We start from the raw sequence: 23,757 nt of genomic DNA, 5'->3' as shown, positions 1-23,757 counted from the left end.
AAAGTCTCATTTGTTCCTTAAACATTTATTGAGCTACACTCTGAGCTTAACAGCCAATTTTGTCCTGGGCTAGGTACTTCCCAATATGTTATTTCATTGAATACTTACAACAGCCCTGTGAAGCAGGTCCTGTTAGTATCCCATTTTACAGAAGTAGAAACTGGGGCTTAGAAAGGATAAGCGGCTTCAGGCGGCAGAGTTGGAGTCTCTCTGGCTTCAGAACTCTTACCCTCCACCTGCCGGGTCTGAGGGTTTCAGGCTGGTGGGAAGACGCTCTCATCACAGAGAAATGGGATGTTGGCTATATGAAGTATGCACTTCAGAGGCCTTGGGAAGTCACCTGGCACTGGGGGCCCTCTGATCAAAGAATGCCAGGGTCTGCCTAGGGAGTCCGGGAGAGCTTTAAAGAGATAATAATGATCATAACTAACACTTATTGATATTAGTATGTGCGTATGCTGTTTTGCACTATTAGCGTATGTTAACTCTTTTTATTCTCACAGCAAACCTGTGAAGTAGGTGCTCCTATAATTCCCATTTTACAGAAGAGGAAATAGAGACCCAGAGAAGTTCAGTAACTTGTCCAAGGTCACATAGCACTAAGTGGCAGAGTTGAGGTGTGAACCCAGGCATTCTGGCTCAGAACCTACATCTTAACTAATATGTGCTACACAGACTTGAAAGAGGAGTAGGGGGGACTTCTCTGGTGGCCCAGTGGTAAAGAATCCTCCTTACAGTGCAGGGGATGCGGGTTCGATCCCTGGTCAGAGAACTAAGATCCCACATGCCGCCGAGCAGCTAAGCCTGTGTGCCGCAACTGCTGAGCTCACGCGCCTCAACTAGAGAAACTGCGTGCCGCAAAGTACAGAGCCCACGTGCCCTGGAGCCTGCGCGCCACAACTAGGCAAGAGAAAACCCACACGCCACAACTAGAGAGAAGCCCGCACGCCGCAACAAAAAGATCCCGCGTGCTTCAACTAAGACCCGGCGCAGCCAAAAACAAATTAAATAAATATATAAAAAATAAATCTTAAAAAAAAAAAAAAGAGAGTAGGAGTTTACCGGCTAGAGATGTGTAGGGAGGATGATTGCGGTAAGCCAGGAAAAGAATGATATTTTTAATCGTTTTTTCTATTTCATTTAAAAACAAAAACAAAAAAATGAGTCCAGAGTCTCTGTTAATTTCGTGACCTGCTAAGGAGACATAACCCACAGCTTGAGAAATGCTGATGAGAGGCTAGGCAGGGACGTGGAGGTCAGAGTGCACCTAGAGAAGGGATTTCAGAGGGGAGCTGAGCTGAGGCTCGTGTGCTTTTGGGCAGAACCGAAAAACGCTGCTGGATCTGTGGATCGGTGGGGACAGGGTATCTCCAGGCGTGATCAAGACAGGAACCTTTATCGTACAATTAGGAAGAGATTAGGCTCTTGTGCTCACTGGCTGTGTGGACGTGAACTCAGGCACAGCAGTGGCTTTGTACCCACAGGCAGTGAATTCCCACACCAGCCACAGCTGGGGGCAGGAGGGCTCCTGACGTTGCATTCTCAGGCCACTCCGAGACCTCCAAGAGAATCTTAGAGGCCTCCTGTGAATGAGGCCCTGTCTACAAGATGACCAAAACCTACCCATCCTGGGGCCCACCATTTTTGCCACACAGTGAGAGAGGACTCTTGAATCTAGGGGCTGAAAAATGCATGTCTGTCCTGAGCCTTCTGATGACTTGCAACCTGAGCAGGGCTGCCTTTTTTTTTCTTTTTGGCCGCACCAAGCAACTTGCGAGATCCTAATTCCCCCACCAGGGATTGAACCCTCGCCCTCGGCAATGAAAGCACAGAGTCCTAACCACTGGACTGCCAGGGAATTCCCAGGGCTGCTTTTACTTAACCTCTTTGTATCTGCTTTATCAACTTAGCCTGGTATTTAAAGCCTGGAGGCTGGTTGTTCCTACCCTAAGAGCCTCACCCCGCCCAGGCCAGGCACAATAGAAGGCCCTAACAGTGTTCCTAAGACACACCTCCCATCAACCAGCCCGGGGTAAAGTCCACACTTACTGCAGCCCTTCAAGGCCCTGTTGCTAAGTGGGAGGCCAGATGGACTTCCACAGGCCTTGACTTTCCATACCCAGTAATTGTTCCTTTCAAGACCCCCAGTCAGCCCACCACTCTTGATCATTCATTTAGTCAATCACACATTCATTAATAAACATTTATTAACATTCAGATCGCCTGGTTAAAAATCCAATCCTGCCAAAGACTTCGTCTGCTGATTAGTGATTTCTTCCGCCCGATGCAAAGCCTCGACCCAGCTTCCACCTACAAGGCCTTCTGAGGTGTGAGACCACCTGCAGGCCACCGTAGGAGGCAGGACTCTTGTGCCCCCTTCAGTCACATCACAAAGGCCTGCCCGGGAGGGCAAGGCATTAGGGCCAGATGCTCTTAGTATCACCGATTCCTCATCTATAGAATTTTACAGGTGGAAAATTTTTATACTACCTTAGTAAAAATGTTTGGGATTCTTTTGGTTGAAAGTAATAGAAATTCAACTTGAACTAGCTTTAGAAGGGCGGATTGTGTGATATTACTCATGGAAATAAGGAGACGCATAGTGACTGACAGCTTTGCTTTCTCTCCATCCCCACTCTGCTTCTCCTTGGACTTCCCTGGTCCAGGGGCAGAGAGCATGCACCCTGTCAGCCCCCAGATATGCTTGCGCTCAGTATAAACCCCCTTTTCCTCAATTCTAGTGGCTAAATGCCAAGAAAAGCCTCTGACTGTCAGACCCTGAACACCCAGCAGTGGCCAGGAGAGGGGCTACCTCACACCAACACAGCCGCTCCCCCAGTCAGCACGCATTTGCAATGAGAAGGAAGGCAGCTTCTGGAAAATAATTAAGTGTCTGTACTGAAGGTCCCTGGACATCATACATGCCTTTATTCTACAGGTAAAGAAATAAACCAAAAAGAGCTACGCAACGTACGTGAACTTCCCTCACTTGTTCGAGGCGGAAGGGCCAAGACAAGCCTTAGTAACAAGCTGTCGCTCCAAAACCCTATGCAATAGTTCTTTTAATTTCCCTATTTGACAGGTGAGGAAAGTGGAGTTCAGAGAAATTAAGTAACTCATACAAGGTCATGGTGAAGCTCAGCTGTAGTCTTATTTCCAGAAGCCTTTCTCATCACCACTGTGCTGTCTGCTGCCCAGCAGGTATTTTCTCTGCCTCACATCTCCTGTCAAAATAATTATCTGTCAGGGTCTCGGCGAGAAGTCGGGCAGCAGACTTATCACTTGGGCCTCATACCAGTGTATAACCGCTGTGCTGCTGGTTGTCTAGACTTCAGATTTTCTTCATTATGGAGGAAAATAGTGACATGCTGAGAGTTGCATAAGAACGCCTCTATGCCCGTAGGTAATTTGACTCCGGCAGCCTAGGAAGAGAGCCTTCCAGGGTGCAAAGCAAATGCAAATTAGAAACAGGATAATGATTTTTCCCTCTTAACACGGTCAAAAACTTAACGTTTGATAATCCTGAGTGCTGAAGTTTTGAGGAGGTGGGAATCGTTACTCTCCTGCATTGCTGGTATAAACTACCTTGCAAGACAGTGAGGTGATTTCTATTTGAAGTAGGACTCAGGAACTTCCCTGTGGCGCCGTGGTTAAGAATCTGCCTGCCAGTGCAGGGGACGTGGGTTCAAGCCCTGGTCTGGGAACACCCCACATGCCGCAGGGCAACTAAGCCCGTGCACCACAGCCACTGAGCCCGCATGCTGCAACTACTGAAGCCTGCGTGCCTAGAGCCTGCCACAAGAGAAGCCACCACAATGAGAAGCCCGTGCACTGCAACGCAGAGTAGACCCAGCTCGCCACAACTAGAGAAAGCCCGCGCGCAGCAACGAAGACCCAACGCAGCCAAAAAAGAAAAAAGTAGGACCCGGTCCTAGAGAAACAACTGCACATGTGCTCAAGGAGATGTATTTAAGAAGGTTCATCACAGCATTGGGAAAGTGAAACTGTGGACTGGTGGGGAAATGGCTAAATATTATGAGGACTAGTCATATGACCAATGGATAAAGCAATTAAAAGGAATGAACTAGATCAAATGTATTTGATCAAAGCTAAGGTGTACAGTTGATTCTCCTTGTTCTTGGTAATTATGTCCTATAACGTCATGGTGAACACTGACTGAAGTAGCAAGTACTGGACCACAGCTCCTAGGGGAAATACAGAGTTAGGTTCCTCAGAGCCTCTGGTCCAACACTGTTGTCAACTGATCAATACATAATCTTGTTTTATGTGTGTTTCTGTGTAAAGACACCTTCTTTATATATTGTTGATTCATTAACATTGAATTCACAGCCAACAGCACTATCACTCTTGCCCAAATGAAATTTATCCAACACACATTTTCTCCATAAGGCACATCATAGCCTCCTTGCACTTAGGAACACCAGACACACTTCACTTCAGCAAACACCAACACTTCAGCACCACACTTGGGGCCATTTTAAACAGCAAAGTCATCAACAAAAAGCACAAAAATGCAAACAGTGTGGCACTTGAAAAGGATACTCATTCACAGCCTGAGAGCAGAAACAAGAATGCAGAGCATCGTCTTGTTCAGCCTCAGCTGGCGACCTAAATTTTTCATCGCTCTGAGTGTGTCCACAAATGATGATGAAAGCACTCTGAGTATTGATTTTAGGGTTACAAATAAATGTTTGCAAGTAGGCAAATTCTCAAATATGGAATCTGTGAATAATGAGGATCAATGTATGTGTCCTCACACTTTAACATCTCTGAAATCGGGTGCATCTTAGATTCCATGAAAGATAGTATATATCGATAGAGATAGAATCTGTTCTTAATGCTGAGTGAAAAACCAAGGTGAAGATGAATACATATAGGATGAACCCAGGTATGTAAAATAAAACAAAAGTCCGCCACGCTTCTCCTTTGTACCATACAGTTAACACACATCAAGCATTCCCCTGCGCTATGTTTTAAGCACTTTACCGTCTTAATTATTTTAACCCTTACAAGGCCCTTATGGGGTTGGTACTATTTTTACTCCCATTTAATATAAAGAAGTTAAGCCCATGGTCACAAAAACAGATACTTCTTTCACTCTGAAGTAAAAATGACTGATTGGATTTAATCTATGAACTTTCCTAACATTATTTGTATCCTAACAGGAATTAAAACACAGTCAATCGTAAACTCAGAACACTCATTCTAAATTGTATTATGAAGTAAAGAGGTCTTACTTTCACTTACTGCCCACCATGTTTCTTACTTTGAAGTAAAGGGACATATACTTAAGATATGCCATCGATTTCATCAGTAGCTGAGTTTTCCTAAGCACTGGAGTGAGGGGATTGTCCTTAGCTATTGAAAGTCTCTTCTGTTTTAGCTTTATAAAAATATATTTCTACATATGGACATCCTTTTTGTCTATGACAACACTTGCATAAATTGTACTCTGCTTCTGCTGATGCCTGTTAATTTTACATATGTTCGGGTTGAATTATATGGAGTAAAGTCATAAATTAAGATGTAAAAAACAGTAAGAATTTCCATGAGCTCCAACAGACTTATGCAAGAATCAATGTATCTGAAAGCCGAGGTACTTCAGAAACTAAACACAGAAATATTTTATTTATTATTTTTAATTATTACTTTTTGGCTGTATTGGGTCTTCGTTGCTGCGCACGGGCTTTCTCTAGTTGTGGCGAGTGGGGGCTAGTCTTCTTTGCAGTACATGGGCTTCTCATTGCGGTGGCTTCTCTTGTTGCAGAGCACGGGCTCTAGGCGCACGGGCTTCAGTAGTTGTGGCAGGCGGGCTCAGTAGTGGTGGTGCACAGGCTTAGTTGCTCCGCGGCATGTGGGATCTTCCCGGACCAGGGCTCGAACCCATGTCCCCTGCATTGGCAGGTGGATTCTTAACCACTGTGCCACCAGGGAAGTCCCCGTTATTATTATTTTTAAAATTTAACTTATTTTTGGCTGCGTCGGGTCTTAGTTGCAGCACTCGGGATTTTCGTTGAGGCATGCAGGACCTTTCGTTGTGGTGAGCAGATTTCTCTCTAGTTGTGGTGTGCAGGTTTTCTCTTCTCTAGTTGTGGTGCGCAGGTTCCAGGGCGCGTGGGCTTTGTAGTTTGCGGCACGTGGGCTCTAGTTGTCCCGCGGCATGTGGGATCTTAGTTCCCCGACCAGGGATCGAACCCGTGTCCTCTGCATTGTAAGGTGGATTCTTTAACACCGGACTACCAGGGAAGTCCCTTAGCATACAGTATTTGTTTTTCTCTTTCTGACTTACTTCACCCTGTATGACAGACTCTAGGTCCGTCTAGAAATATTTTATTTTATTTATTTATTTATTTTTTTTGCGGTACGCGGGCCTCTCACTGTTGTGGCCTCTCCCGTTGCGGAGCACAGGCTCCGGACGCGCCGGCTCAGCGGCCATGGCTCACGGGCCCAGCCGCTCCGCGGCATGTGGGATCTTCCCGGACCAGGGCACGAACCCGTGTCCCCTGCATCGGCAGGTGGACTGTCAATCGCTGCGCCACCGGGGAAGCCCTAGAAATATTTTAAATAGAGACATAAAGATTATGGAAACATATGAGTGCATTTTTTAACTCCAAAAATTTTTATAATACTTTTGCCTATTAAAAAATTACATCACTCTTGGGATTTATGATCCTGAGAAACTGTTGATTCTTTACCACATCCTCATTTAACTAATAGCTTTTCCTCCAAACCTGCTGCTGCCTACCAAGTCCACACGCTAGTCAGAGCCACCCCTGGTATCAGCAAACTTTCTGATCCTTCTGCCCACCAACTGGATATTATTAATTACACTGTGAAATTTCTGTTTTTGTAGGTCGTTTTTGACCTATTTTTAGTTGGATATCAGCAATTTCATATGGCTCAGCCTAACGTCATTTCCCTTTGACCCTCTGTGGCCCTCTATGTATATATTGCTGCTGGCATTTATGTAGAACTGTCTGGTCCTACCAGAGGCTACCCCTTGAGGGTAGGGACTGCAGCTTGTTTCTCTTTGAGTCCTGCTTGTTCCTTCACAGTGTAGATTCTGGATGAATGTTTGCGAGGGGGATGGAGTTAGAGAAGGCATCATCGTCGCCTTAACTTGCCATGTCTTCCCTTTCAGCGGTCCACATGTGCAGCATCCTGGAGCATAACTGTGCCCACTTCTGCATCAATACTCCTGGCTCGTATGTCTGCCGGTGCAGACAAGGCTACATCCTCAACTCGGATCAGACGACTTGCAGAAGTAAGGTTGCTTTGCTGTTATATTTGTTCTGTCCTCCTCTGCTCTCCCACTTTCTCCTCTTTTATCTGGGCCCATTTAATTCATCTGTGGCCCCTCCCCCAACCAAGTCATCATTTCCCTAAGGACAGAAACGAGGTTTTGTAACTCGTGTATTTTGTGTTGACCCCCGGCCCCCACTCTGCCTTCACGGCGCTGAGGCCAGAGCCAGGCACACAGTAGGCCATCAGGAAGAGTTTGGAAGATCGTTGGAGGCTCCTTCTCAGAAATAGCCTCCTTGAATTCGTGAGCTGCTGTCCTTTACTTCCAAGCTGTTCTTTAGGGGGGAACCGCTGAAGAGCCTTTTCATCTGTGCTGCCTCTATTGACTGTGCCCTGAGGAATTGTTTCTGTATGTTATTCTCTTCCCTGAAGCGTGGATTTAGGATGAGCTCCTAACATTGGCTGGGAATGACTATTCGAGTTCTGTTTTAGAGGTGTGTGGGGACCTCATTGCTTTGGTGAGGGATGCTTTATAGGTCTCCTAAATAGAAAAGGACAAACAGATATAAAGTGTAATAGAACGCACATTCTCTTTTTTTGGCCAAGCCCCCAAACGACAACATACTGACATTTGAAGCACATGAGGTAATCCGCCTCTTAGAGGAGAGAATTACCCACGCACTGAGTGTTGTGCCTATAATTTGTTTTCAAGTTATAAATAAAGCCACTGTGTTAGCCCATAGACAACCAGACTTCCTCAAGACATGAGGAAGACCGGCCCACATGGAGACAAATAAAACCAGCTAGTCTGACATGGAGGTCGTGTAATGCGTAATTGTTATTATACCGCATGGTAAGCAGTTAAAGCACTAATGGAAAACAGTTTGCACAAATGTCTGTAATTAGTATCCCGTTTGTAGAGCCAAACCACATTTTCCTTTTGTCTTCTCACTTTGGGTTGAGAGTGGTTGGCTAGGGGCCCCCTGACCCCCAAGATTAGGGAACATCTGCTCGACTTCTCCGGTTCTGTGGCCTGTAGAAGCCCAAAGCCCTCAGGCTATGTAAGTCCCGGGGGACCTTGTGTTCTCTGGGCCCCTCCAGGATGCCAGATTGTTTGTTTGTTGGAGCCTGAATCCTCCCGGCCTTCCGCTTGAACCTCTGACCCTTCTTCAGTTTCCACAAGGAAAATCACTCGTACCATATGCTCATGGGTTTAATAGAATTTACTGGAAGACTGGGGGAGCCCAGGCAAGGTTGCCTCACATACCGCTCAGCAAACAACCTAAACATCTTCTTAGACATGCCCCATCCTCTCCAGGAGCCTCCCACTCAGCGTTTCTCTGCAGGGCACTCAGCCTGCCTCCACCTTGCTAACTCCCATCCTGCCCTTCCCTTCTCTGGAGCGCAAAAAGTTCTCCTTGCGGCCTGCCCCGGTGATCCGCTGGGATCCGGGCATCTGCCGATGTCCACTTTCCATGGTCTGGCTTAGTCAATCCAGAGGAATTTCGAGACCAGCAACTAAAAAATAAAAAGTTTGATGTCATGAGCTGGGCCTTCCCCACACAGCAGGTTTGCCAGTCCCCGCCTGGTCCCACCTCAAGTCCTGAGGCCCCAGGCTCTCCCAAGGGTCGGTCTGGCCTTGGCTCCCTCCTGTTCTAGGGCTGTGGGTGCAAAGAGCGTGATGCAGAAACTGCCTGGGTTAAAACAGACTGATTTGGGTGGAAGAGCAAGGAGGCCCGGGTCAGAGGGGCCTGAACCCAGGCAGTGGTTCTCAAGCTTCAGTAATTAAGAGTCACCCAGGGGACTTCCCTGGTGGCGCAGTGGTTAAGAATCCGCCTGCCAATGCAGGGGACATGGGTTCGATCCCCGGTCTGGGAAGATCCCACATGCCACGGAGCGACTAAGCCCGTGCGCCGCAGCTACTGAGCCTGTGCGCCGCAGCTACTGAGCCGTGATCTCGGTCTGGTGAACAGTGCAAAATTGTGCCAAGGGGAGGCTGTTCTGAGCCTCTCGTGGGGGCCTGTCCCTGCCGACGTGGAGAGAGACTCACTGGGCCCGGAGGGGAATGAGACACAGCTAGTTCCAGTTTTGAAACTTTAAGGTGTTCCAGGTCCCGTACAAATTACTAGAAATCAAAGAGTGAATAAAACAGCCAATTTTCTGCTCTCTTGGAGCTACATTCTTGCATGGAAGTAAATTGAATAAACAGCCAAGGTAGTTACGGTCCAAAGTGATTGCAGCCCCTGCCCAGATCAGTGTGCCGCACAGGACGTCTGGCCCAACTATAGCCACTCATTAAGTGTTTACCATGCGCCAGGAGCTCTCCTGAGTGCTTCATAGGCATCATCTCATTAACTCCGACACTGAGCTCTTCAGGTAGGTTTGGCATTCTCATTTTCCAGGCAAGGAAAATAAGGCACCAAAAGAGGTTAGACGATTTACTCAAGGTTCCGTGGCTAATAATGAGACCAAACCAGAACCCAAATCCTATTATGTGTGACTGCATGGGTCTAGCTTTTACCCACCATTTGATACTGTCCCATGATCCTTGAGGTGGAAGGCAACCCTGCCTCCAAGCCCACGAGGGCAGGTAGGTTCAAAGGCTCACTGTTCCCAGGGGAGACTCAGAACTCATTCACCAGGACTAACATTCAAATGATTGTTGTTCCGCCAAGTTAACTACCAAATCCTGAGATATTGTCATTGTACAAGATGATTGTGAGAGGGACTCTTAGGCGATGGCCTTCACACACACACACACACACACACACACACTATACCCACCATTTTCTATTCCAACCCTGCCTGTGTGGAGAGAGTAGGCAGACACAGCTGATTCATAGGTTCTTCGAGTGGAAACAGACCTTGTCTATCAGACTGTTAGCTGTCTTTCCCACTTAACCCAGGAATTCTGTTTCTTCCCGGTGTCCCACAGTGATGGTGCATGTCCAACCATCATCACCCATCTGGAACACCAGGTCATTACAAAGCACCTGTATCCCACCTCTAGATAGCGTGGATCCGTGGTCAAGCTGAAGTCCTACTCTCTGTAATTCCCACCTTTGATCCTATTTCTGCCATCTGAAGCTATATACCAAAAAGTTTATTTCCTTTTCCAACTAAAAAGAGAAAGCCCTTTGATTATTGAAGAGTGTAATCCCCTACTCCCCACTAATTTTCTCTTTTTCAGGGGAGGCATGAATACATCTTAAGGTGACTCGGATTTGGGTCTTTTCACTGTCCAGAAACCCTCTTCTGGACACCAGTTAGTCAGTGTCTCAAAATGTGCCCTTTCATTTAAAGACCAGATCAAGCACATTAAATAATCTTATGTTCAAAGTTTTGCCCACATGAGCAATTTGGAATGTACTGGGGGCAACATTATGGATTCTTCTGTCCTCCAAAAAGGCTTCTCCATCCAAAACCATTACATAAGATATATGCAAAAGCACTACCATAGTGCATAGCCCATAGGGCTCAATAGAGTTTATGTACTTCCCTTTCTCCATTTAAAAACGTGGGGGGAGGCAATCCTCTTGAAGTGTGCCTATCTTCACATGTCTGTTTCCCTCTACCATTTCCCTCCCCTTGAATTCTTTTCCCACTAACAAGAAGGAACTTTATCTTGTTTTCTTTCTTTTTTTAAAAATAAGGAATTCTCCCTTTCTTTGCACCCCTTCTGGAATATTTAATCTATCTGGAAGAATAATGAAAATGCAACATTTAGAAAACTTCACTTGGCAAGAAAATGTAAACTTTCTTGTGCAGCTTTCTCATTTTTTCTTTCTCAAGAAACACACCAAATGCATTTTACAGCTTTCATGGTTCAGATATGTTCCTGATGTTATTTTCCCAAGCTACATAAGAGATTTAATAGCTTTTATTTTATTTATTATTTTTGGGTGGCCACACTGTGTGGCATATGGGATCTTCCCTGACCAGTGATCGAACCTGCACCTCCTTCCGTGGAAACATGGAGTCTTAATAACTGGACTGCCAGGGAAGTCCAATAGCTTTTATATTTGAGTTTAATCAAAGGGCATGACCCCTTTGATGTGACAGAAAAACAGTCACATTATTAAAAAGGGAAAAGAAAGCTATACCCAACATTCCTCATGAATGTGAATGCAAAAATTCTTAAAAACGTATCAAATAGAATCCATATATATAATATAATCAAGACCAAATGGGATTTATCAAAAGAATGCAAGGTTGGTTTAACATTCAAAAATCAGTCAATATATGGCATGATACTATACACAGAAAATCCTAAAGATGCTACCAGAGAACTACTAGAGCTCATTAAAGAATTCGGTAAAGTTGCAGGATACAAAATTTTTAAATTTATTTTTGGCTGTGCTGGGTTTTCGTTGCTGTGCGCAGGCTTTCTCTAGTTGTGGCGAGTGGATGCTACTCTTCTGTTGCAGTGCACAGGCTTCTCATCGCGGTGGCCTCTCTTGTTGCGGAGCATGGGCTCTCGGCACGTGGGCTTCCGCAGTTGTGGCACACGGGCTCAGTAGTTGTGGCTCACGCGCTCTAGAGCACAGGCTCAGTAGTTGTGGCGCACAGGCTTAGTTGCTCCATGGCATGTGGGATCTTCCCGGACCAGGGCTTGAACCCGTGTCCCCTGCATTGGCAGGCGGATTCTTAACCACTGTGCCACCAGGGAAGCCCTGCAGGATTCAAAATTAATACACAGAAATCTGTTGCATTTCTATACACTAACACTGAACTATCAGAAAGAGAAATTAAGGAAACAATCCCATTTACCATTGCATCAAAAAGAATAAAATACCTAGGAATAAACCTACTTAAGAAGGTAAAAGACCAGTACTTGGAAAACTATAAAGCACTGATGAAAGAAATTGCAGATGATACAAATAGATGGAAAGATATACTGTGTTCTTGGATTGGAAGAATTAATATTGTTAAAATGACCATACTACCCAAGGCAATCTATAGATTCAGTGCAATCCCTATCAAAATACCAGTGGCATTTTTCACAGAACTAGAGCAAATAATTTTGAAATTTGTATGAAACACAAAAGACCCTAAGTAGCCAACACAATCTTGAGAAAGAACAGAGGTAGAGGAATCACACTCCCTGACTTTAGACTGTGCTACCAAGCTACAGTAATCCAAACAGTGTGTACTGACACAGAAACAGACACATAGATCAATGGAACAGAATAGAGAGCCCAGAAATAAACCCACACACTTATGGTCAATTAATATATTACAGAGGAGGTAAGAATATACAGTGGAGAAAAGACAGTCTCTTCAATAAGTGGTGCTAGGAAAACTGGACACCTACATGTAAAAGAATGAAATTAGAACATTTTCTAACACCGTATACAAAAATAAACTCAAAATGTATTAAAGACCTAAATGTTAGATCAGAAACCACAAAACTCCTAGAGGAAAACACAGGCAGAACACTCTTTGACATATATCATAGTAATGTTTTTGGATCTGTCTCTTAAAACAAAGGAAATAAAAGCAAAACTAAGCATATGGGACCTAATTAAACTTAAAAGCTTTTGCACAGCAAAGGAAACCATTGACAAAACGAAAAACCAACCTACTGAATGAGAGTATTTGCAAATGATATGATCGATAAGGGGTTAATATCCAACAGATATAAACAGCTCATACAACTCAACATCAAAACAGACAAACAACCCAATTGAAAAACGGGCAGAAGACCTGAACAGACATTTTTCCAAAGAGAACATGCAGATGCCCAACAGGTACATGAAAAGAAGCTCAACATCGCTAACCATCAGGGAAGTGCAAATCAAATTCACAATGAGGTATCACCTCACCCCCGTCAGAATGGCTGTCATCAAAAAGAACACAAGTAACAAATGCTGGCGAGGATGTGGCGAAAAGGGAACCCTCATACACTGTTGGTGAAGCCACTGTGGAAAACAGTATAGAGGTTTCGCAAAAAACTAAAAAAAGAACTACCATACGATCCAGCAATTCCACTCCTGGGTATATATTCGAAAGAAACAAAAACGCGATACATGCACCCCAATGTTCATAGCAGCATTATTTACAATTGCCAAGATATGGAAGTAACCTAAGTGTCCATCAACAGATGAATGCATAAAGAAGATGTGATATATGTATACAGTGGAATACTACTCAGCCATAAAAAAGAATTAAATTTTGCCATTTGCAACAACATGAATGGACTTGGAGGGTATTATTTTGCTAAGTGAAATAAATCAGACAGAGAAAGGTAAATACTGGAAGTTATCACTGATATGTGGAATCTAAAAAAATACAACAAATTAGTGAATATAATAAAAAGAAACAGACTCACAGGTATAAAGAACAAATTAGTGGTTACCAGTGGGAAGAGGGAAGGGGAAGGAGTAAGTAAGGGTAGAAGATTAAGAGGTACAAACTATTATGTATAAAATAAGCTACAATGGACTTGCCTGGTGGTGCAGTGGTTAAGAATCCGCCTGTCAATGCAGGGGACAAGGGTTCAATCCCTGGTCTGGGAAGATCCCACATGCTGCGGAGCAACTAAGCCCGTGCGCCACAACTACTGAGCCTGCGAGCCACAACTACTGAAGCCTGCGCATCTAGAGCCCATGCTCTGCAACAAGAGAAGCCACCCCAATGAGAAGCCTGCACACTGCAACAAAGAGTAGCCCCAGGGCTTCCCTGGTAGCACAGTGGTTGAGAGTCCGCCTGCCGATGCAGGGGACACGGGTTTGTGCCCTGGTCCGGGAAGATCCCACATGCCGCGGAGCGGCTAGGCCCGTGAGCCATGGCCGCTGAACCTGCGCGTCCGGAGCCTGTGCTCCACAACAGGAGAGGCCACAACAGTGAGAGGCCCGCGTACAGCAAAAAAAAAAAAAAAAATGAGAGTAGCCCCAGCTTGCTGCAACTGGAGAAAGCCCCTGCGCAACAATGAAGACCCAGTGCAGCCACAAAAAAAAGACTACACATACGCACACACACACACAAAACTACAAGGATATATTGCACAGCACAGGGAATATAGCCAACATTTTATAATAATTATAGAGTGAAACCTTAAAAAATTTTGAATCGGTTTATTGTACACCTGTAACTTATACAACATCAACTATACTTCAATAAAAATCAGTATAATTCAATTCTCCATATTAACAGATTAAAAAATGAAAAAATATAGGATCATTTCAATAGATGCCAAAAAAGCATTGGACAATACCCAACATTTGTTCATGATAAAAACTCTCAATGAGCTAGAAATAAAAGGGAAATTCCTCAACCTGATGAAGAGCACCTATGAAAAAACCTACAGTTAACATCATACTCAAGAGTAAAAGACTAAGTGTTTTCCTTTTAAGATAAGGAACAAGAAAGTACGTCCACTGCCACACTTCCATTCAACATTGGACTGGTTGCTTTAACTGATATAATAATGAAATAAAAAGAAATTAGAAAGTCATACAGATTGGAAAGGAAAAGGTAAAACTGTCTTTATTTACAGACTATGTGATTGCATATGTAGAAAAGCTAATAGAATCTTCAAAAAAGCTACTAAAATTAATTAATGAATTCAGCAAGGTTGCAAGATGAAAACTCAATATACAAAATTATTTGATTGTATTTTTATATACTGGCAACAAAAATCTGAAATAGACATTTAAAAAGTACCATTTTACACTAGTATCAGAAATATAGAAATTAGGGATAAATTTGACAAAAGATGTACATTGACAAAGACAAAAGATGTCTGCAATAAATTGAAGAAGACCTAAATAAATGGAGAGATATGTCAAATCATCGAATAGAAGACTTACTATTGCTAAGATGTCAGTTCTTTCCAAAATGACCTATAGATTCAAAGCAATCTCTATCAAAATCCTAGCAGAATTTTTTGGGTAGAAACTGATAATCTGATTCTAATATATAAAGGAAAATGAAAACAACTGAATAGTCAAATATGATTGATTCTTATTATTCACGATAGTTATGGTTTATAAGTCTCTGTTAACATTGAAATAGTGATTACTGGATCATCGTTCCTAGGGGAAGTACAGGGTTCGTTTCCTGAGAGCTTCTGGCCACAACATTTCGCCAATCGATACAGAACCTTGTTTTATGGGTGTTTCTGTTTAAACACACCTTATTGAGTGTATATTGTTGATTCACTAACATTGAACTCACAGCCAACAGCACTATTACTCATGCCTGAATGAAGCTCATCTAACACACATCTTTCCTCCAAAAGGCACATCACGGCCTTCTTGCCTTAGCAACGCTAGACAGCACTTCAACACTACTGTTAGGGGCCATTTTACACAGTGAGGTCACCAATAGAAAGCACAAAAATTTAAAAAAATATGGCCCTAGGGCTTCCCTGGTGGCGCAGTGGTTGAGAATCTGCCTGCCAATGCAGGGGAGACGGGTTCGAACCCTGGTCTGGGAAGATCCCACATGCCGCGGAGCAACTAGGCCCGTGAGCCACAACTACTGAGCCTGCGTGTCTGGAGCCTGTGCCCCGTAACAAGAGAAACGGCGACAGTAAAAGGCCCGCGCACGGCGATGAAGAGTGGCCCCCGCTTGCTGCAACTAGAGAAAGCCCTCGCACAGAAACGAAGACCCAACACAGCCAAAAATAAAAATAAATAAATAAAAATTAAAAAAAAAATATGGCCCTAAATAGAACACCCAAAAAATGCTTATTTACAGTATGAGAGCTAAAACAAGAGGTCAGAGCATTGCTTGTTTGACCTTCACTGGGAAAGTGCATTAGGTGGCTCAATTTTTTCACCACTCTGTACAGATCCATGAATGGCCCTGAAAATGCTACAAGTATTGATTTTGGGTTCCAAGAAAAATTTTATCAAGTAGGTGAATTCGCAAATACAGAATCTGCAAATAATGAGGATCAACTAAAACTTTGAAATAAAGTTGTGGGGATCAAATTATCTTACTTGAGGACTGACTGTAAAGCAGCAGTAATCAAAACAGTGTGGTATTGGTGTAACGATGGACAACACCTGAGCAGAATATAGTCCAGAAATAGACCCACACGTATATGGTGAAGTGTTTTTTGACAAAGGTGCCAAGGCAATTCATGGGGAAAAAATAATGTCATCGACAGATGGTGTTACAACAATTGGATTGCCATGTGCCAAAAAATGCACATTGACCCTTATATCACACCATGTACAAAAATTTATTCAAAATTGATTTAAAATGTTAATATAGAGTAGAAACATTTAAATGTCTAGATGAAAATGAAAGAAAAAATTTTGATGACCCTGGGTTTGGCAAGGATTTTTTAAATAGGACACAAAACATAAAAGAAAAACTCAGTAAATTGAACATCATCAAGATTAAAACATTTGCTCTTCCAAATACACTGCTATTAAAGGGAAAAGGTCAAGTCACAGACTGGAATTAAATATTTGCAAATATATATCCAACAAAGGACCTTAGAATTTATAAAGAATTCTTACAACTCAATAATAGAAAAATAAACAGCCCAGTCAAAGTGGGCAAAAGAGGTTTTCCCTGGTGGCGCAGTGGTTGAGAGTCCGCCTGCCGATGCAGGGGACACGGGTTCGTGCCCCAGTCTGGGAAGATCCCACATGCCGCGGAGCGGCTGGGCCCGTGAGCCATGGCCGCTGAGTCTGTGCGTCCGGAGCCTGTGTTCCGCAACGGGAGAGGCCACAACAGTGAGAAGCCCGCGTACAGAAAGAAAAAAAAAAAAAAAAGGGCAAAAGATTTGAATAGACACTAAACCAAAGAAGATATATAAAGAAGAGATGCTCAAACTTATTAGATACTAAGGAAATACAAATTAAAGCCACAATGAGATACCATTATACTTCTGCTAGATTGGATACATTTTAAAATATTGACCATGCCAAGTATTAGCAAAGTTGGGAACAGAATTATCATTGTTCTTGGTAGGAATGTAAAATGGTTCAACCACTTTGGAAAACAGTTTAGCAGTTTCTTACAAAGTTAAGTGTGTACCTACCATAATTCCACTTTTAGGTATTTACTTAAAAGAAATTAAAGTTTATATCCAAACAAATGTTTATAGCAGCTTTACTTGTAATAACCTAAAACTGGAAACAGCCCAAATCATCAACAGGTGAATTCTTAACAAATTGTGATATATGCATACAATGTAATACTACTAGGCAATGAAAAGAATGAACTATTGACCCATGCAGCAAGCTGGATAAATGTCAAAATAACCCTGTTGAATGAAAGAAATGAGACCAAAAAAAAAGAGTACATATTGTAGGATTCCATTTATATGAAATTTTAGAAAATGGTAACTAATCTTTGATCAGCAGATTAGTGGTTGCCTGGGGCCAAGGGGAGAGAAGGGACAGGTGGAGAGATTACAGAGGGGCACTAGGAAACTTTGGGGATTTGGAGGTGATGGATATGTTATCTTGATTATGGTGATGATATGTTGATATGTCAAGTTTACCAGCTTGTCTATGTTGAATATGTGTAGTTTATTGTACGTCATTTAAATTCAATAATATATATGTATGTATATATATATGTATTTTCAGAACAGGGTGGTTTGGGAAGGTAACTGGTGCTGAGACAGAAGGCTGCAAGAGAAGAGATTGGAGAAAGAGTCATGGAACAATCAGGGAAGGCTTTGGGGAATAGGGGTTTTTTTAGCAAATCAAAGAAGAGAAGAGAAATGTAGATCTTGTTGTCTTTAGGGGATGCTAACTGTACAGACTGCCTCTTTGGAATAGTTTGTTTGGGACATTAGTGAGGGATGAGGAAGGGAATTTAAGCTGGAACAAATTATGGAGTGATTTGATTCTCAAGCTGAGTTCCAGCTGCTGTCTTTGGTGGATAGAGGGGCTGAACACAGGGTGTCAAGGGGAAAACCACATTTTAGTAAGTTGACCGTGGCAGTAATATATACAGAGGATTCGAATTAGGTGCAGAAATACCATCCATCCATCCACTCATTCATTCATTTATTCATTCAGTACTTACTGATTCCCCTCTATGAGCCAGACGCTCTTGTGGTGTGTGGGAGAAAAGTGTTTCCTCTTATATGTTTGAGACCCAGGACCCTCCAAGAACACTCAGATCTTGGCTTCCCTTGTGCTCTGCACGTGCAGAGCAGAACATGGACGATGCAATCAGTTTACAGTTCAAATCAGTTCAGTCAATTCAGTGCATGTGTTTCTTATGCCCATGGAGTTAATTAGGAGATCACAGCAATAATCCCCGCCCCAGGGAGGAGTTTATGACCGAAGATGGGGAATGGTGGGTGAGGGTTGTTAGAATTTAAACTGATAAATAACTTAAGAGAGGGAAACTGGTTTTGCGGGGAAAGCAGTGAGTCCGGGCGAGAGCCCACACAAGTGGTTGGATGCAGCTGGAGATGAAAAAGAAAATGCCTGGCTGGATACGCTTGGTGGTGGTAATTGGCCCTGAAGATGGATGGAATCTTGGAGGGAGGAAGGGAGTGTGGAAAGGGGAGGTCAAGGTCTCAGCTTTGGGGCAGCCCCCAAAGCTGAGACAGCACGGAACAAGTGCAAGAGCGAGCAGACTGCGTGCGTGCACACGAACGGGCGGCTTTGCGGGTCAACTTGTTAGGAATGCAAATTCCTAGGCCCTACTCACCCCAGACCTACTGAATCAGGGACTCCAGGGATGCAGCCTAGGAGGGTGTCTTTTTAACATCCTTTTAAAGCCCTCCAGGGGATTCTGGTCAAGTTTGAAAACCACTGCCCCCGCTGTTTTAAACTAGATCTCTCCCTGGGAGATTCCACTCCTCAGGGAGTTCATATTGAGAACGTGACGATGTGACTGACAGCTGTTTGGAAATTGCAAAGCGCTCTGCATGACTAGGGCGTTATGCGTTCACTCTTATTTATCGTTTTGATCAACCTCGTTCAGTCAGATTTACTTATGTTTTCAGGCTTTGTTTTGGGGATCCTCCTCTTTTCCCCTTCTGAAAAGAAAACGAAAATCTCGTTCATGAATAGGAGAACTGATTGAAAACGAATGAAGCCGTTGGGTGAGGAGGGATGCGAGGCACAGCTGGAGTTTGCCTGGAAGGACTGGTTTGTTCTTCTGGGTGACATTGGGTTGGTGGTGTTTCTTCCAGCAGAGACAAGGCTGATGGCTCACATTTACCGCTGAAAGTCTTTAACTCCAAACCGCAGCTGTCAAAATAAGATCAGGGCTTTCAGACATGATGGAAGAAGGGGGATGGTCCCCAAAATGCAGGCTTAGGCTTGGCAGATGTTTGCAGAGCCCTAACTCCAAGTGAGTTTTTGGGGTTGGAGCAGGCAGAAATGGTGTTGTTTCCCAGCTGAGTGAAATAACAGCTCTGATAATAAATTTCTCTTCTCTCTCGCTGTGATACATAATTTCTGATTTCTACATCTCAAAGCTAAATAGCAGCAGGAGCTGTAAAAAAAAAGTGGAGCATGTCTTTAAAGGTGTTCATTTTGCTCTAAGTCCAGAGGAGAAATTAAACTGTCATCGGTGTCGATAGCACGCCACGCGGCTTGTCTAAAATTCTGAAAAGTCAGTAAAAAGCCTTTGATCTCGCCCAGGGTGATGTCAGGCACAGCCACTGCAGTCCTTGTCCCGTGCTTCTCATCCAGTGTAACCAGATGGAAGTTTTCCAAGTTCTTGGGCCGAGGCGCTGTGCTAGGGTTCCAAGATCGCACACTGAGGAAGGCCCTTAAATCTAGAATGGCTGTGAGCCTCAGGGGAACGCTCGGGAAGGCTTTGAGCGTAGCCCTGGGGCTCTTAGTTATCAAATCCTCCCTGATTTATTTCACTTAGGAAGACTGAGCAGATGCAGTTAACATCGCTCCTAAAATTCTCCAGGAAACAAGAGAAGCAAGCGTTGAGTTTGTTGAGATCTTTTGTTACAAAATTCAACATTGCCTACTTTGCTGTGTCAGATCAATTCAGCATAGAACTCACAAACCAAAACTTAGTCACGGATACACTGATGTCATCTAAAGAAACCTGAATCTAGTGGGGGGTTCATAGGCACCCAATAAAGTGATATTGTATTAGAATTGTGATGTAGGCAAAACTTGGTTGGGGTTCTCCTTTCCTCCATGCTTAACTAGGCCTGCACCACCAAGACCTTTCTTTACCCTAAACTAGGAAAAAAGGAGACTAACATTTGTTGAGTACCTCCCATCTCTCAGACGCTTTATCATCTATATTATCTCATTTAACCCTGCCATAAGATGTTTTCTCCACTTAATTATTTAACCTCTAGGAAAATTCAGTCTCACAGAGATCACTTATATGAAGTCACGCAGGTCACCTCGCTGAAGCCAGGTCTGGCTCCAAAGGCAATATTCTTTTCATTCTACCTGATTGCTTCCCTTAAGCCCTATGGAAAGAAACATAACTGCCCCTTATCTCCTCCTCCAAGATTCAAGCCCCTTGATCCCTACTTTTTCATATTACCTCCCTCAGGTCCTTGTATAAAATAATCTTTTCTGTGAGACCACCTTCTGACCACACTATTTAAAGCAGAAGCTCCCTTTCCTCCATACTCCCAACCCCCCTTTCCTGCTTAATTTTGTTCTATAGCACTTCTAAGATCTAACGTTTTATATATATATATATATTTTTTTTTTTTTTGCGGTAGGCGGGCCTCTCACTGCCGTGGCCTCTCCCGTTGCGGAGCACAGGCTCCGGACGCGCAGGCTCAGCGGCCATGGCTCACGGGCCCAGCCGCTCCGCGGCATGTGGGATCCTCCCGGACTGGGGCACGAACTCGTGTCCCCTGCATCGGCAGGCGGACTCTCAACCACTGTGCCACCAGGGAAGCCCCTGTAATATATATTTTTACCTGTTTATGTTGTTTATGTCTGGCCCCTGTCCATGGTATGCTAGTAAATGTTTAACAACCAGGTCTCCACGGGGAAAAGCTCCAATTTGCAATGTTCACCAATTCCTGTGTTGTCAATACTACCACCGTGGCTGATTTCAAGCCACCCACTTGGCCTTGCTGAACGCAGAGTTGGGAAGGAGTGGGCACAGTCTGTCACTGTGAGTCACTAGGAGCTGGCTTCCCACTTGAATATCCGCTACATAGGGACAGAGATTGATTGATTTTTTAAATCTATTTTATTCACTGTTTTTCTCTCAGCCGTTTGAGCAATTTGACGAATGAATGAATTCAGTCATTCAAATATTTTTTAAAAAATTGACCACATGCCAAACACCGTGCTAGTTATTTGAGCTGGAGGGCTGAACAGAGCAAGCACTGCCTTCAGATGGCAGGGGAAGTAGACATGAAATTAACAATTGCAAATTAAGTGTTGTTATAACTGTGGTAAGGGAAGCCAGTGAAGGGGAACTTGACCTCTAAAAGGGCCTGGTCAGATAAGAGCCCCCCATCCCTGAGTACTCCAGGCTGGTGACTGTCAAGTCAGATCAACACGTGTCCACTAATCACCTGCTATGTGAAGTGTGTGGTGTCACAGGCACCCTGAAGACCACCGAAGACTTATCCTGTGCCTTTCAGAGCTTACAGCCTGGGTAGGACTGATGAGTGAGGAAATGACGGACAACCCTGTATTTCAGGTGTTGGATCCATTCATCCATTCATCACAAGCACTTAATGAGCACCTACAATGTGCCGGGCACTGTGCTAGGTACCAGGGATGCAGCAGACAGCAAGGCAGCTGGTTCCTTAGCTGTCATGAGAATTCTGGTGTCTGCAGCTGGGGGCTGGCTCCCCGATGTCATTGTACTCTTCTGGGAGAGGAATATCTCTTGCTGGGGACGAGGAGAGGTACAGAGACTCGGGAAACATTTTATTCCCATCTCACTCATCTTCCCAGGACCCCATTTCTGATGGAGCAGATGTTTTAGGACCCTAGGAACATCCCTGTTGGGAGGCAAGGGGTATGGGACTTTGTCACTGTTCATTCAGTAGACGAACACTTATGGGGCACCAACTACACGCGCTAGAACACTGGGGAATCAAAACTGAGTCAGACCAGATCATTCTCATGGGGCAGACAGACCTGTGATCCGGTCCTTCTGATTCTGTGGGCTAAATGCATAAGTGCTCTAGTGGAGCTGTGTGTATAGGGCTAGAGGAGCCCAGAGGAAGGAGACTCTAAGCCCAGCCAAGCTGAAGAAGGCTTCCTGGAGGAGGTGACATCGGGCTGAAGTCAGTAGCCATGAGTGGGGGTAACAGGGTAGAGAAGGCTTGGAAGGGTAATGGGAGCTCTGAATCCGCTGCTTCTCTGACGCCCAAAGTTTTATCACCCTTCAGTGAAATCCTCCCAGGCTGTGAGAAAAAGAAGTGCTGTTTTCCTAAAGAATAAGGAATCATCCCAAAACATCTGTATTTGTTTCAAATGGAAGGGACCACTGCCAGAAAAACAACGAAGTTGTTTTGTGAGAACCTAGCCTGTATTTATTCCTTACTCTTTGTTTAATTAAATTAATCCTCCGTGGTTTCCTTTGGGACAGTACAGATCACTAGTGGCCATAAATCCCCAGTGTTCTAAAGACGGTATGAAAGGCCTGAGGCCAGCTGGTAGGCCTGCTGTTCGTGGGATCGTTCTTCTGGAACTCCTGTTCCTACCACACTTTGCACCCTCACTTAGTGTCCGGGGTCTTTTAGCCACTTGGAGAGGGGTCCAAGGACAGCAAAAAAAATCTGAGATTTGCTTAAAAGAAGAATCTGAGCCTGCAGACTCAGTTGATAAAGGGGGAGGCTGACTCTTGCATCTGGGCCCCTTCCCCTTGAATGATTGTGAGGACTTTTATCCTGTAGGTTCAATGGCTCTCAACCTGGCTGCACACTGGAGTTATCTGGGAGCTTTAGCAAACAGTGTTGCCTGCATCCCAGCCCCAGCTGTCTGATTTAAGGCGTTGGGCTGGGCATGAGGATTTTCCAAAGGTCCCCAGATGGTTCTAATGAGCAGCGAGGTCATGCTCTGGTAGATGGGACCCTGTAGTGATTCATGGCTGTCCTGTTCCGGAAGGCATAATCATCTCATTGCCTCTCTACCTACCTTTTGGGGGGAAGTCTTGGGGGGAAAATGCTTATTGCTTCAAGATCCTGGTTCACTGCTTTTATTTTATTTTATAAAGACACACTTTATTTTTTTAATTTTTATTTTTGGCTGTGTTGGGTCTTCCTTGCTACGCGCGGGCTTTCTCTAGTTGCGGCGCACGGGCTTCTCACTGCAGTGGCTTCTCTTGTTGTAGAGCACAGGCTCTTGGCGCCCGGGCTTCAGTAGTTGTAGCACGCAGGCTTCAGTAGTTGTGGCGCACGGGCTTTGTTGCTCCGCGGCATGTGGGATCTTCCCAGACCAGAGATCGGACCCGTGTCCCCAGCACTGGCAGGTGGATTCTTAACCACTGCGCCATCAGGGAAGTCCTCACTGCTTTTAAGATGCTACTTTCAAAGGGGTTCTTTTGTAACATTGATTTTTTTCATTATTATAAAAGCTCTTTGTATAAGCTCTTGTTAGA

The 23,757-nt window shown here is 44.3% G+C and overlaps 1 protein-coding gene across 3 annotated transcripts in view; it reads left to right on the top strand.

Annotated features, from left to right (window-relative positions):
• MATN2 (matrilin 2) overlaps positions 1-23,757 on the top strand; it is a 138,713-nt gene that overhangs the window by 39,069 nt on the left and 75,887 nt on the right. For all 3 annotated transcript variants that reach the window (XM_024756584.1, XM_024756583.1, XM_024756581.1), the window contains exon 3: positions 7,163-7,285. In XM_024756584.1, coding sequence (XP_024612352.1) covers positions 7,163-7,285 — 123 coding nt within the window. The remainder of the gene's footprint in view (positions 1-7,162; positions 7,286-23,757) is intronic.

This window comes from Neophocaena asiaeorientalis, unplaced genomic scaffold (assembly GCF_003031525.2).
Source record: "Neophocaena asiaeorientalis asiaeorientalis breed wild unplaced genomic scaffold, Neophocaena_asiaeorientalis_V1.1 scaffold29, whole genome shotgun sequence".
Classification (NCBI taxonomy): Eukaryota; Metazoa; Chordata; class Mammalia; order Artiodactyla; family Phocoenidae; genus Neophocaena; species Neophocaena asiaeorientalis.
The sequence above is the reverse complement of the archived record's forward strand: the minus strand, read 5'-3'. Positions and strand labels throughout refer to the sequence as shown.